Source organism: Coccomyxa subellipsoidea (genome assembly GCF_000258705.1).
Source record: "Coccomyxa subellipsoidea C-169, whole genome shotgun sequence".
Lineage (NCBI taxonomy): Eukaryota > Viridiplantae > Chlorophyta > Trebouxiophyceae > Coccomyxaceae > Coccomyxa > Coccomyxa subellipsoidea.
In genome coordinates this window covers 569,647-584,424 of record NW_005178029.1, presented here as the reverse complement: position 1 = coordinate 584,424, position 14,778 = coordinate 569,647, and the positions used below count along the sequence as shown (strand labels likewise).

Genomic DNA, 14,778 nt, shown 5'->3' with positions numbered 1-14,778 from the left:
TTTATCTCTCCACACTGAATTAGAATAGCAAATTCTACTTCAAATTTGCGTAGTCAGCAGATACTGAAGGTGCATAAATTGCAGCTCAGATCACTAAACAAGAATATCAGATCACTTCATCTCTTGTCTTTCGAAACTGCGATTATAGGACGATCTGAAACAATGCAATTTGCTTAATTATACTGTAGGGTTTCTTAACCTGCACATGCCGATGCGGTTAGCGCAGAACTCTTCATGCGCTCAGAGGCTTTGGAGGCCAAGTCAACAAAAGCTCACTTCGAAGACCTTCATACTGTCCTTGACCCCGCCGAAATCTTCGTATATTCCTTTTCGTGATATTAAACCGTCGAGACCAGCAATAGGCCGCTCTCGGGCAGCAGCAACTCCGGTCAGCATGCAGGCACATGCTTTGCGAAACGAGGGCACTGAGCTTCACACACCATTGAAGGGATCCACACTGGCCGCAGTTTTGGCAGAGCAGCTGTCAACGGGTTCTTCTGAAGGAAGAAGAGAGGATCTATTGTTCATCTTTGCAGCTCTGCAGGTCTTAACCCATCCCTGCCAAAAATAAGTTCCATTGTCCCATAACATCACCATGCTGTGTGGATAGGGAACTTGCCATGCTTGCCAGAGCACACATTGTCACTCAGTAAGGATTAAACCAATAGGAAGGGCTTGCATTCAGCTACCGAGATGTATTTACCGTCTTGGCCTGGGTGCAGACTGCTGTGAAGAAGATTGCGCATCTGTTGAGCCGTGCGGGCATCGAGGACCTTTTTGGAGAGGCCACAGCGGCTGCTGGATCCGCCGAAAGGGACAAAGCGAAAAAGTTGGATGTGGTTGCAGTGCGCCCCAATGCATCACCTTCCATGCTGTTCCATCTGCATTCTCTTAAACTTGAACCCTCTCCCGGACTGCTGAGCACGCATTCAAAGCGTATTTCCTCATGCAGCCATTCTTTGACTATTGCATCTGCTTGACAGCCAAACACAGAAGAGCTCAATGGCACATGAGTCAGCTGTATTTTTCTGGGGAGAATGTGCTTTCTGTGCATGTTGTGCAGAATGAGGTGTTGAAGCTGGCGTTGGAGGGCACGGGCAGGGTGAGTCTGATGGCATCAGAAGAGGACGACGAGCCAGTCAGCGTCCAGTCAGCATGCGACAGGGACGGGAGCAGCTATGTGGCTGTCTTTGACCCGCTGGATGGCTCACGCAACATCGACGCCAGCATTCCGACCGGGACAATCTTTGGGCTCTACCCTGCTGCCACACGTGCGAGCCGGATCCCAAGTCACAATGCCAAGCTTTTTTAAAAGTTCCTCCAGAAAATGCCGGTCAGGAGTGGGACCTACCAGCAAGCAATGGATGTCCTCAGCTCGCCGGCATGTGTTTGATGTGACATCATTGGGAAATTAGAAGTTTGCCATCAAGCAAGCAGCATGCAAATTGAATTTAGCCGACATAGCAGGATGCTGTGCATGCATGCCTCATACTTCCATGCTGCCGCTTTCATGCAACGGAGGGCTGTGTCAGAAATGTTGCTTTGACACACCTGGTCTTCAAGCATTGGACAGGCCTGCTGTGATAGTTTTCAATGACAACCTCATGCAAAGCAGGCGGCGACCCCACCGACGCTCTGCAGCGGGGGACGCAGCAGATTGCGGCCGCGTATGCGCTGTACTCATCTGCTACCATGCTGGTGGTTTCCTGGGGCAGTGGAGTGCACGGCTTCACTCTTGACACCACGCTCGGCGAATTTGTGCTGACTCACCCACACATCCGCATCCCCCAAAGAGGCGCGCTGATGCTCTGCCTCAATCTCTCCTTCGTTCACTGCTGCAACTACGATGGCTTTTGACAGCAGATGAGACAGCAGATGAAACAGCAGATGTGGTGACTAGCCAGAAGCCTTCCCATGTGTCCCTATGGCGCCTTTAATGGGATGAGTATCTCAAGTAAGTGAGGGTGCACCCGTTGATCCATTTCTCCAGAGGCAAGGGTACAGCAGAGAGCTTGTTGTCATTGGACCTTCCCTACATCCTCCCTGCTTGGTGGCTGAGAGATAGATTCAAGTATTAAGATTGGACTGGGACGGAAGCTTTCCTGGTGTGGGCCAAGAAGACATTGCCTGTCACCGGTGACAATTGAGACTTGCACCGTTGTGTGTGCAGGACAGATATACTCAGTGAATGATGCGCGCTACTTTGACTGGCCTGAGGGGCTGAGGCGCTATATTGATGACATCCGGCAAGGCAAGGGCCAGAACCCGAAGCAGTACTCTGCCCGATACATCTGCTCCCTAGTTGCTGACTTCCACAGGTCTGCCCGTCTTTTAATCACATTGCATATGCATCATCTTCCTGTCTGTAAGGTGCACTGCTCACAGTTTAAGGCATACTTCTTTCCTGTGCAAGAGCTCTTGTTGGGGCCCTATAAAATTGCACCATTGGGAGAAGGAAGGACGATTGCAGCAATCATGCAGCAAATGTCACACTTGTAGGGCCTGTTTTTTCGCTAATTTCAGAGTTCTGACAGGATTGTTTAGACTGGATATTAGGTGCTGATGTGGTGTATAAAGGAGTAATAATGTGCAGATCTGAATCAACAGAAAACCTACCACTGTCCTGCTTGGCAGCAAGAACGCAGATGACAAGCAAACGACCTGGCTCGGTTTCTAGGGATGTATCCACTTTCAAGAATATGTAATGGTCGCATTCAAATTGTGTGGTGAGCAGGACGCTGCTGTATGGGGGAGTTGCCATGAACCCTCGCTCACACCTGCGGCTCGTCTATGAAGCCAACCCCCTGGGCTTTCTGGCAGAACAGGTAAAATTCTACCGCCTACGGTTGCTGAGAGATTGAATACAATTACATAGATTGCGCCCCTGCTGAGTTTTGGGGCGGTGTAAGTACTGAGTGCCCTGCCCACGATTGATTGGGTCTGGCTTGAAACCTGGCGAGTCCAGAAAGGGGTAGTTTTTGTGGCAGCCTGTACCTGGAGCTTGTCTACAGACGCACCATGCCTCTGGTATGAACAGCATGTAACATAAAGATATCCATGATAGGCGCATGCCCATAGCTCATTAACTTTGTGGTTTATTACCAGGCTGGCGGGAGGGCGTCTGATGGCAAGCGGCGCATTCTGGACATCCAGCCAGAGAAGCTGCACCAGAGGCTGCCCCTGTTTCTGGGGAGCCCAGATGACATAGCAGAGCTGGAAACTTATGAGGACGTCCAACAGATACACAACCCTGGCTACACTGTGTGACTTTGTTCCGCCCCTTGCTGGGGAGATGCTTGCCCAGAAGGGGCGCCATGAAATGGGTGCCCAAACCCAAACCGAGCTGCAAAAACAAAGGCTGGAGTTTAAAACAGCAGGAAAATACACAGCAATGAAGAATAGAGAAAATGAATAAGCAATTGCCTACGTGCGGGCCATATCTAACGAGGGAGTGAAGCGGAAGCTCACAAAGCAGATACCAAGTAGCTGCGCAGCTACTGCATGCAGGGGAATTCCAACGGTCTAGAGCAGAAGAGTCTTGAGAGATGTTTTGTATGCTACATGTTGAGTAGAAAGAAGAAGCATTTGCGCTGCGGTCTGATGGATTGACCTGCTTAGGTTGCTTGATTCAGTGGAACCTTCCAGCACCATTGGACTTGGTTCTCTGCAGCATGTAAAACACATGGCAAGGGGCATTGCAAACATGCAGTCAGACCTGTGTGCATGCATGCAAATCTCCATGCCTGGAGGCATGCCAGGCATTTGTATGCAAGCACATTGCACAGATCCAAATTCTTGTGTTCCTTTTGAGCAAGTCCAATTGAGGACTACCACGGAACCAGAATGGTGGACTTTGAAGTTGTTAAGGGAAATTCACCCCTTGGCAGGGGTGTGGAGGATATCATGTACATGTGTCATGTCAGTCTGACTGTCGGCGCAGAGAAATCTACTAATACTTCCAAACTGCTCAGACACCTTCTCGGAAACTTCCAAAATCGTTGCTGGCTTGGGTTACGGAAATATGGCTTGCTCGCCTTGCGACGATAAGCTCATAGCTCACGCTCCTGCTGCAATGATGCTCGAACCTTCTCTGTGGAGCTCCTCCTACAAGCTACATGACGGCCTGGCTTGTCTTGTCAAGACGACCTACTGGGGCATGCCCTTCTGAGCCAAGAGGACGATTTCACTAGGTAGCCCAAAAACGGAGATCTTTGATCAGGTGTTTGCTTGGGAATTATCTTCCCTAATGGCCAAAAGAATAATTAGATGGATCTGCAGATTGAGGTCTTTGCTGATGATCCAGGAAAGGTGGCTCACCCCTGTCAAGACAAAGCTGAAGCCCATGCAGCATGCTTGCCAGCAGAAGGGCAGCTGCAATCTAACAGGGAGGCAACTGTTCACAGCAAAAGCAGTCCCAGTACAAGAGAGTGATAGGCCTGAGCAAATACCTGACAGTCTGCAGAGCAGCAGAATTTCAATAAGTACTGCCCAGCTGGCATCGTTTTCCAGCCAAAGCAGAGACTCTCATAGCACAGCACACCTCCTAAAGATGTCAGACACAGCTCACACTGTGATAGGCATGCACTAGTGAAGGAGCTCAAGACGATCAACTCCTGCATAAGGATGCTGCATCCGCAAATGGTGAGCACGGCGTGTGAAACTTGATCAGAGTACGATACTTACTATTTGGGCCCACGTACATGCATGTCTCAACGAAGAAAACTTGATAATAACAAGCTGTTCCTGCCAGACACTAATTGCACCTGCAGAGAACCTGCCCGTAAAGGCTGCCATAAGTTCCACCTGTTGGTGGACTAGTCAGATCCATGCAAGACCCAATCAACCAGGGGCACGGTGCTCAGTATTTATACCACCCCCGCCAGCTGAATCCTCAACTCTGCAAAAAATTTCTGGAACGGTTGCAGGGGACTAATGTAATGGACGGGGGATCTGCAAGAGGAAGGCAGCATGACAGCTTGATTGCTGAGCAGGGCAGGCAGCTCAAAGCCGCAGTCAGTGCCAGGAAGCGGATGCTCGGCAGGGTGCATGCATCATTCATGGCTCGCGAGCAAGAGCTGCATTGTCTGCAGGTGCTCACTTGTTTCTCACCCCTCATCTGATGACATTGTTCCAAAGATCAAAGCTTATTATTCGTACCACCCAGTGGCCCCTGGTGAATGCAACACCATGACTGCCTGGCACAGTGCCAAGGTGTTACGCCAGTGGATTGCGGATTGCAGCGCATGTGCTCTCTCTCCTGCATTCAAAAGTCAGTCACAGATAGTTCATGTAAGACAAATGCTCAAAGCAAGATGTCCCTGGCTCAACAAAACTGGCCCAAACTACTTACTGAGTGACAACCTACTTCCCTCAATGTTCAGTTGAAGGGTCCAGTCGGTGTTAAGGTGTGGCAGTGCAGGTATTCTTCCGCTCGAAATGTCGGGACGGATTTCGACAGCGACAATGCGGGTGTCTCAGGAGCAACCGCCGAATGTACCCGAAAATCAATTGAATAAAAGTCCCAGTGTTTTTTCTGGGGACCAAACCTGGGAGCATGGCGTACATTTCGTTTCATCTACCCCTTGGCTGTCCCAGGTCGGGCAACTAAAAACTTATGTAGAAGCCGAGCCATGATTGCAGCTCCTTGCAAATGCAGTGACACATCTCATGGCAGTAGGATATTTGCAGTGAATGCAAGCATGCAAAGTCGCGCTCTAAACTTGCATCACACCAACACATGCTTACAACACACGCCATATTCAGAGTTCTAGGCCACATTCCCAGATATGAAGTCGCCCAACATAAGCTAATATTTCCTGATTTGCAAGCCAACTGTGTTCTTGCACTGCTCCATCTTCACCCTAAAATCTAAACCTTAAACCCTACACCCCATCTTCATGCAGGCAGGACCAGCAGCAGTGGCAGTCACACTGTCCTGCATAATACCCAGTCAGATGCCCCGGCACCATAAACATGGTGACGAACGTTAAATCCCAAAAATATCCCTCATCATCGTGGTCACCATTATATAGATAATTCCTCTCTAAGCTTCGGCCCGTCAGTGCCAGCTGTCTGTTCATACTGTCAACAAATTCATTCTCTTGTTCGAAATCTTCTTCCCTATACCCCACATTTAGCCTTTGTATGGAGGCAGCAAAGACCTCCACATCCACAATGACAAGGCTCAGTGTCTCATGGCTGTCAATGTACACCCATTCTAGGTGAGGCAAAGGGGGGATCACGATAGTCAGGTCATCCGCCTCAACATGCAGTTTACGCAGGTGGCAAAATGCTGGGGATGGCAATGAGCGAATATCCATGCTGTATTGCTCACGATACACGAGGCTGAGTGGATTGCAACTTTGTGCTGCCTCCGTCAAAGGCAAAAAGTGCTTTGCTTCTGGCTGCCAGTGCCAATCACTGTCACGGAACTCCATCTTTCTGCTGCACACCTCTATTCCTTGCACGCCCAGAGACTGCTTACTGCGCACAACTACTGTTTGATCTTTGAACGAGCTCTGTATTGTCATCGTGCAGCCTTCAGGTATGGTGTACCCCATGCAGGGAATGATGTCACTCATGCACATGTGCTTGAGCGACTTTGGCATGACCACATTCCAGGCATGTGCCTTTTCTCCTACATACAATGTCTGCAGGACTGGCAGGTTGCCCACCATGGCCTGTAAGTCATACTGCATCTGCAGCTGGCTTGACACGGGCTTCAATATGAGATGCTTCAGCCTGGACATGCAAGGCATGTCCACCCGGATATCTGCCGCCAGGTGCAAGATGGTCAATCCCTGTGCTCGCTGTAATATTGCGGAAAGCCATGGCAGCCACTGAGGCCCGGGTTGCTCGGCTTCATCCCCGCCACCAGAACCATCTCCACAAGAGAGATCGAGGCGCCTCAGTTGAGTCAAGTCAGGAGCTTGGCATTCCAGTGCACTTCCAAGGATAACTTTGGGGTCCGCACATGACGCGTCAGAGGGGATGTCAATCTTGATGGAGTCTGCCTCGCGCCAATGTTTGGTGAGCCATGTCAGTGCGGACACAAAGCTTTCGTAGTTGTCCACTTTGAGCCCTTTGGGCTGGAGATTCTGGAGAGCTTTGCAGGCGCCACTGGCCATGGTCCATTCCTTGGAGGTCATCAGTGAGGATATCTGCTGCCACAGCTCCTCTGGGAGGAGAGGGCATCCCTCAGGCGCGGCCACAAAAGATTTCTCGCAGACTCCTTGCCATGTTTCCTGGAAACACCAGAGCAGGCTCTTTATGTCGAGCATATCAAAAGCACTTCGAAGCAATCGTAGAAGGCGCTGTAAGGACGGGTCCACCAAGCTTCGTAACAAGTTTTCAAGCTGAAAACGACAGGGCCTGTTCGTCTTCAGTATTTTCGCATTCAGTCGGCGGCTGCAAAGCACCGTGCAGCAGCCAAAAAAATCGGAATCCTAGACAAAATGAAACAGCCAGGGGAAAGCCACTTTGACCAAAGCTCGATTCACTGCTTTGTCTCTTTTGGGGGGGCATCCTCGTCTTGAAAAGCGTGGGCGGACCTTCATTTTTGGTACCGACCGATCAGCCCCTCTCAGGTGAACGTGACGTGGGAATTTGACGCTCTTTTGTCAAAACGACACATAGCAAGCATACAGGATCGACCTGAAGGCTCAGAAATCATTATTGTGGGTTGTTGTGTTGGCTTTGGCCTTTCGATATTTCATTCGTGCCTCGCTTACTACAGTTGTGCTCACGTGAGTAGGGGTGATGAACATAACAACATTTGTTCTCTTAGGTACCCCCTCTAATGAAGCAAAACCACCCAGTAATACAAGGAATCTGCTTTCTCAAGTATCAGCTCTGACTCGTCTTGAGTCTCGTCTTTTGAATAGATCCAAAATATTGCCGACATGCATGCAGCTGGCAACCATTGGCTGCTGATTATGCACAGCTGGTCTCTACATCACAGATGAGGGCAACATGCAGCCAGCCTTGCAGATTGTGGCGGCTGGTTTTGTGCCATCTTGTCTGCTTCCTTCATTGTGGGGTTCCTAAACAGAGATTAATATACGAAGACAGCCGCCGCAGCCGCCACTAACACTGACAATATCACTGCAACCACCGTGGCAAGGGGCTTTGACAGTGAAAGGGGGATTTTCCAGGGAGGTTCAGGGTGTCTGACCGGGTAGGTGTCACGCTGGAAGTTGGTGAACTCCTCTGGGCCCTTGATGGCGATGACCAGCTCATCATAGTCTCGGGCTGCCTCCAGCTCAGTGGAGGCGTAGCGGATGTGCGGACTCGAATTGTTGCCTATGCATGCACCACACTACGTCAGAAATGGAATTCAAGGAGGATCTGGAGTCCCTGGGATTGGCATTGCACTCGTGCAGTGCAGTGCCCCCGGAACATAATTCCAAAACCACCGTCAAAATCTTCAGAACCTCACGTATTTTTGGAGGTAAAATATGTTTTCTCGATGCTTTTTTGTGATATCTGTTTATAAGGGATTATGCAGAGAGGATAGCACCATGGGCTGCACAAACTAGGGTACCCACCTCTACCTGATACCCACAGCAGGCTTCAAGCCTTGAACCCAACAGAGGACTCTAAAGTGACTTAACTCACTACTACTGGTCTAATGTTACCTCAAAGTCCCCTAACCCCCAAAAACTAAGGGGATATAAGGGGCGGAGGAAAAGAATGCACCGATTGGGAGGCTGCTGCGCCAGCGGCGGTTGTAACTGTGCCAGGTCACGCCCTTGAAGTTGGACTTCTTCGCCACCCCCTTGCTAGCTGCTGTCAGCTTCTCCGCCGCCTTCTTCCTTGGAGCCCGCGGCTTCATGATGCCCGGCCCCTTGGCACCTGCGCAGTGAGGATTCCATCACTCAAGAAGAGTATCCGGATGGTGCCAGACAACACTTTTCCGTGCATTTTACAAGCATTTGAAGTTGGGGGTACAATGCTTGGTGGATCAAAAAATCAACACCGAGATTTCAGTCCCTGGTCAATACGAGAATGGCAGATTCGTAACTCGTCAAGACCTGAGTTGCAGCCTCACAGAATGGACTTCTGGTTCAATCGCATTAATGCATGAAAGTCTTCCCACTGCAACACTGTCAAGCAGCAAGCAGCATTGTTTGTTGGACATGCCTTGCTGCTGACAAGAAAAGAGGCCTATTTAATGAAGTTTAACACACCAGCGGTCATGGCGTATGCAGGCGTGGTCGGGCCGTGAGCCTTCAGCTGCGCGGCGGGTGGCAGCGTGACAGAGGGTGCCGGCTGCGGGAAGCTCCAGTGGGAGCTGGGAAAAGTCTGCAGAGCAGCCGCAGCAGCCTGCACTGGTGCGGATGGCGGTGCTGGGCTGTAGTTTACCGGCAAGTGTGTCGGCGTGTGGCTCATGAGAGCCAGCAGGTAATATGTGTTGTCGATGTCAAGGGTAGGCCCGCCAAGCACATCCCTGTCCACCAGACACCCCAGTCACTAGCAAAGAGGATGTGCCTTGAAGTTTGTTCAAAAGTAGATCCTCACTTTTCTCCAAACTCCTCCATCTCCAATCAATCCTCACTCTTTTGTAGCTGCAGAATGAAAACTTGATTGTCAGGAACTGGGAATGCCTGTTGTTGAGAGCCAGGACATTGAGAGCAGTGCGCGGCTCTGTGGAGCTCTGGAAGCCACTGGAAGTGGGCCTCAATGAAACTTTGTCGAGTAAGAAAGTGGACAAAAGCTCGTCGCCTTACCAGTGTTGCACTTCAGGCAGTGGTGTCTTGGGAGAGGTTAGCTGCGCCTCTAGAACAACACTGACTGGCCTGGGATCCTTCTGAAAGAGTGCTCGGCTGGAGACTGGGTTCCCCACCGGCTCTGTATGCACAGACACAATAGAATCAGCACTACTTTCTATGTGCCTGGGCCGAAATGAGCATAAGGGGGACGGCCAGGAGTGGTGAGTGGTTTCCCTCCGATCTCCAAGCTGATAAAGAGCAATGATTGCGACTTTAAGGGAACAAGCACAGAAGGGGCATCTCGTGTGCAGCGTGAACAAGTCAAGAGATCACTGTGTTCAAGAGAACTCTCTGCGAAGCTGCTCACCGATATCGTGGGTCCACGGGAAGATGCCCTTCAGAAAGATTTCCTCGTAATCGGAATAGCGCTCTGGTAGAGCATCGTCCAGCCGCTCGGCCCTGGTCCAGCCTTGGCTCCTGGACCTGCAAGCGAGAAAGACTGTGAGGCACAATGATGATATGATGGAGCCAGTGGACGCTTTCCAGCGGCGCCTAGCAACGTTTTCACGGTGCAACGGCGACCTGATTGTATACATGAATCTCTGCGGTAGCCGGGAGAAAAAGCGCGCGATGAAGTTAAGCACTTCGATACCGGGACACAGCGGCCGCTATAATGTCTCCCTGCATCTACGATGGCTCTGAAGCTTCACACATAGCACCAAGTGGGCTTGCGAATGAGAATTCCTTGTCGCGCTAGCTTTCAAGGTCCGTCTGCAGGTCCTTTAAGTTCGCGCACCTTCCAAGCGGGGTTCCCCAGTTCTCGGGAGGATGTGCAGGAGCCATATGGTGCGCCTACCTATGATATTGGTACTCGTTAAGTCCGTATAAGGCCAGAGTGAGTTTTAGGACTGCATCTCTCGTTCGGCTAGGTGGGTCCTCAGGTCAGGGTTTACGGAACGCGGTCAGCTCGATCTCAGGTGGAAAGGTTGCTCACGCCCAGAGATATTGCTTACACTGTGCCAGCACGTGCTTGGGGATGAGCGCCATCTGCTTTTGAGTGCCCTCCTGTGCAGTCTTTTCGGGACCAATATCCTGCTTTGTATGGTGCCGCCATTTAGACCATGCAACAGTTCATGTGGCAGTTGGATGTTGTCAGTGTTGCACACTTTGTAATGGATTGTTCTGATGACTTGGATCATCCAATCAGCCCTGGGCGGCTGGAGTTGATGTGTAATCTCCTTCCTTCCTTCCTTCGTCCGTCCCCTCCGCCCGCCGCACCTGCGGAGCACATAATGTCGGAGGTGATGTTTGAGTTTCTGCAGGGCTTGCAGTGCCCCTCGAACGAATGCAGAAGATATTGAGCGGCAGTTTTGCAGGTTGCTTGGGATGAGTTCCAGGCTAGATATGCATGCAACATCGCAAGCCAAGCAAAGCAGCCGAAAAATTGCATGCTGAGAAGCGCCAGGTTGCCAATGCCAATCTTCTGGAGGCGTTGCAGGAATACCAAGGAAAGACTGCATCAATTCGCCGCTTCGTGGGGGACATTTTGCACCTGGAGAGGTCAATCCGGCAGTGTCCTCTGATGCGCGAGCGAATGACCCGTCTCCAAAGCGAGACTGTGGCGACGGCGGCGTCGGCTGCGGCCGGCTGGCCGTCTCCGCCGCTGCTCACAGATTGATCTGGAGCAGAAGGAGGTATACACAACCCTGGCTACACGCTGTGCTTGCAGAGTGGACTGGTAGGTGACAAAGCAGATTAGCGGTACCTTTGGTTGCAGTAGAAGTAGAACAATCTGGAGTAGAAGAGTCCAGAGAGAGATTGTGTGTCCTGTATGTTGAGTAGAAAGATCTGCTGCTGCGGTCTGATGGACTGACCTGGATGGGTTGGATGGTTCAGTGAATGTTGAATCGCTATTGGAATTGGTTCTCTGCAGAGCATCAAACATGGGCATGCGGCATTGCAAGCATGCAGTCAGACATAAGGCCAAAAATGGACGAAAAGACTGTTGCAAGATGACTGTACCACATCATGTTCATGATGGCTTAGTTTGCAACTGCTCCCCATGGCGAAAAAAATTTAGGCCGCTGCGGTAGCCAGATCCTGGCCGTTCTCATGCATGATGACCGAGGTACACAGCAGCACCGGCGGGTGACTGCCAGCGGAGCTGGTGGCTCAAACATTGTGCTTTCTGATGTCAGTACTTGCTCATGATGATAGATCAGCTTGTTGGGCAGAAAAATATATTCAAAAAAAAAACACCAGGCCGGGGGTTTGAACCCCCGACTGGTGCTTTGATTGAATTATCGCTCACTGGGCAGGCACATATTATCGCTCACTTGCAATTTAACATTGCACGGATGCTGACCAGAAGCGTTTATGTAGCGCATGCTCGTTCTCCGTGGTGCTTGTCGGACCTGTTTACATAACCTGTTTAAGGCTATACGGCCACAAGGTCTTTTTGTTGTTGTTGCGTCTTGAAGGGTATGAAGTGTTGAAGAGACCTCATTGAAAACGAACGATAGCCGTCATCTCCTGCTCTCCTGCTCGTCTCTTTGGGGATCGGCAGCACAGCACCTGCTTGCTGTCCCAAAAAGTCCCTTTGGATTCGAATCTCACCATTGAATTGCTATCTTCTGCAACATTTATAAGACCAGTCCCTACATTCACCGACGTTGCAAGATTTAGTCATGCATGTATTACTATCATAATATTACACGCTTTTCCTGCCAGAAGCAAGGTGCGTCTGCAGACAAGCTGCAATAATGGCTGCCATAATCCTACCCCTTGATGGACTTGCCAGATCCAAGCAAGACCCAATCAACCATGGGCACGGTGCTCAGTATTTATACCGCACCCCCCAGCCGGGGCCAGAAGGTAAACCTCGATCGAGGCTGCAAGCATGATGAATTATTATTATTATTATTATTATTATTATTATTATTATTATTATTATTATTATTATTATTATTATTATTATTATTATTATTATTATTATTATTATTATTATTATTATTATTATTATTATTATTACACTCTTTTACTGCCAAAAGGCAAGGTATGTTCTGCAGACAAGCTGCAGTTAAAGGCTGTCACAATCCTACCCCTTGTTGAACTCGCCACACTGCCACTCAAGAATGCTACAAGGCCATCACATGCAACACACTCAAGAGGAATTCCTATCAAGAAATATTACTCACCGTCATTGTCTGCATCCTCCGGGTATGGCTGGTCGCCGTCGTCCGCCAAAAAGGCGCTCAGCTGCTGTTCCTCAGCGCTGTCCTGCGCGTCCCTCCAGAGGCCTTCCCTTCTATGGTCCCTAAACCCTCTCAGCTGCGCCTGCTCCATCGCCGCCCGCGCCCGCAGCACGTACTCGATCCAAGCAAGACCCAATCGACTATGGGGACTTTGACTGAGAAATCATCAAGAAAAATTCCAGAATTTTCCTTGGTACAGAGTTTTCTGAGAATAATTGCAGCAAGTTCTAAGCAACGGTCTCAGAAAATTCTGAGATGACTGTGGGCTGGAAAATACTCAGAAAATATTGTACCTTCCAAAGAAAACTCAGAATATTCAAGAAAAGTTATCTCTTGCGTGCATGCATGCAAAAGTCAACATGCCCGGAGGCATGCCAGGCATCCGTATGCGCGCACATTGCACATATTTAATCTCTTGTGGTTCATGTTCACATGAGCAAGTCCAATTGGAAAGTTGCCACGGTACCATAATGGTGGAGGTTGAACCTGAAGCTCTCAAGGAAGGTTCAACCCCTGGCAGGGGGTGTGGAGGAAATATGATATGCGTCATGTCTGTCTCACTGTCGGCACACAAAGAATCTACAAATACCTCCAAACTGTTCAGAAACGTTCTCGGAAAACAGGAATTCCTCACATACTTGTTGCTGCCTTGGGCTCCAAAGTCTCCGGCTTGCCCGCCTCGTAATATGCTGATCACACCGCCTTGGCTGCAATGATGCTTGAACCTTCTCTGTTGAGCACCTACAAGCTGCATGACGGCTTGGCTAGTCTTGAAGACGACTTACTAGGGCATGCAGACCTGAGCCAAGAGGGCGATTCCACTTCTGATGAGGTACGTACCCCAAAAAACGGAGACGTTAAGCTCAAGCAAGTGTTGCTTGATCATTATCTTCCGTATCGGCCAAGGAGAATCAGAGGGATCTGCGGACTGAAGGCTATGCTGATGTTCCAGGAGAGGTGGCTCACTCCTGTCAAGACAAAGCTGAAGCCTATGCAGCCTCCTTGCCAGCAGAAGAGCAGTCTAACAGGGAGGCAACTGTTCACAGCGAAAGCAAACCCAGTGCAAGAGACCAATTTGCCTGAACACACCCCTGACAGTCTGAAGAGCAGCAGTACTTCAATCAGTACTGCGCAGCTGGCACCGCACCCTAGGCAAAGCAGACATCTGTGTCTCGCTCCCAGCATAGCTTCTGGAGATGTATTCACAAGACACACCGCGCAGTATGACAGGCATGCACAAGTGAAGGAGCTTGAGACGGTCAATTCCTGCATAAGGCAGCTGGTTCTGCAAAGGGTGTGTCTGCAGCAAGCCAAATTTGAACAAGGTACACTCTTTACTGGACCCACGTGCATGCATCTCTCAAGTTTGCCTGAGTCACACATGATGACTGTTGCAGGGGACATGTGTAATGGATGGTGGCTCTGCAAGAGGAGGGCAGCATGACAGCTTGAGCGCTGTGCACGGCAGGCTTTTGAAAGCCGCAGTAAGTGCCAGGGATCGGCTGCTCGGCAGGCTGCATGCATCATTCATGGCTCGCGAGCAGGAGCTGCATTGCCTGCAGGTGCTCACTCATTCCTTGCCCTCACCTGATTTCATTCTTCTAGTGATCAGGGTTGTAACACGGCAATTACCATCTGCGCCATGGTGATGGCAGCATGCCAACTGCATGGCACAGAGCGAACTTTTTCAGCCAGTCGGTTGGGGGTTGGATTGCAAGCGCATATGATCTCTCTCCTGCATGCAAAGTCAGCCACAGCTCTGTACACAGATTGATCTGGAGCAGAAGGAGGCAGAGCTATCAGAGGCAGATGCC

At 50.3% G+C, this 14,778-nt stretch overlaps 3 protein-coding genes across 3 annotated transcripts; 1 reads left to right on the top strand and 2 right to left on the bottom strand.

The window, feature by feature from the left end:
- Positions 1-394: 394 nt before the first annotated feature.
- On the top strand, positions 395-3,267 carry COCSUDRAFT_57295 (chloroplast fructose-1,6-bisphosphatase II; the record flags this gene model as incomplete). Its single annotated transcript, XM_005645218.1, has 7 exons — positions 395-544; positions 723-845; positions 1,064-1,271; positions 1,616-1,827; positions 2,176-2,318; positions 2,735-2,825; positions 3,106-3,267. 7 exons carry the CDS (start codon positions 395-397, stop codon positions 3,265-3,267), a joined length of 1,089 nt encoding a protein of 362 aa, XP_005645275.1.
- A 4,786-nt stretch (positions 3,268-8,053) lies between these two features.
- COCSUDRAFT_57294 (hypothetical protein) lies at positions 8,054-10,553 on the bottom strand (the record flags this gene model as incomplete). The annotated part of the gene is made up of 6 exons (XM_005645217.1): positions 8,054-8,301; positions 8,698-8,853; positions 9,189-9,448; positions 9,729-9,849; positions 10,078-10,193; positions 10,507-10,553. The coding sequence occupies 6 exons, from the start codon at positions 10,551-10,553 to the stop codon at positions 8,054-8,056; spliced, it is 948 nt and encodes a 315-aa protein (XP_005645274.1).
- A 360-nt stretch (positions 10,554-10,913) lies between these two features.
- On the bottom strand, positions 10,914-13,055 carry COCSUDRAFT_57293 (hypothetical protein; the record flags this gene model as incomplete). The annotated part of the gene is made up of 4 exons (XM_005645216.1): positions 10,914-10,988; positions 11,310-11,373; positions 12,560-12,742; positions 12,904-13,055. The coding sequence occupies 4 exons, from the start codon at positions 13,053-13,055 to the stop codon at positions 10,914-10,916; spliced, it is 474 nt and encodes a 157-aa protein (XP_005645273.1).
- Between the last annotated feature and the right edge of the window lie 1,723 nt (positions 13,056-14,778).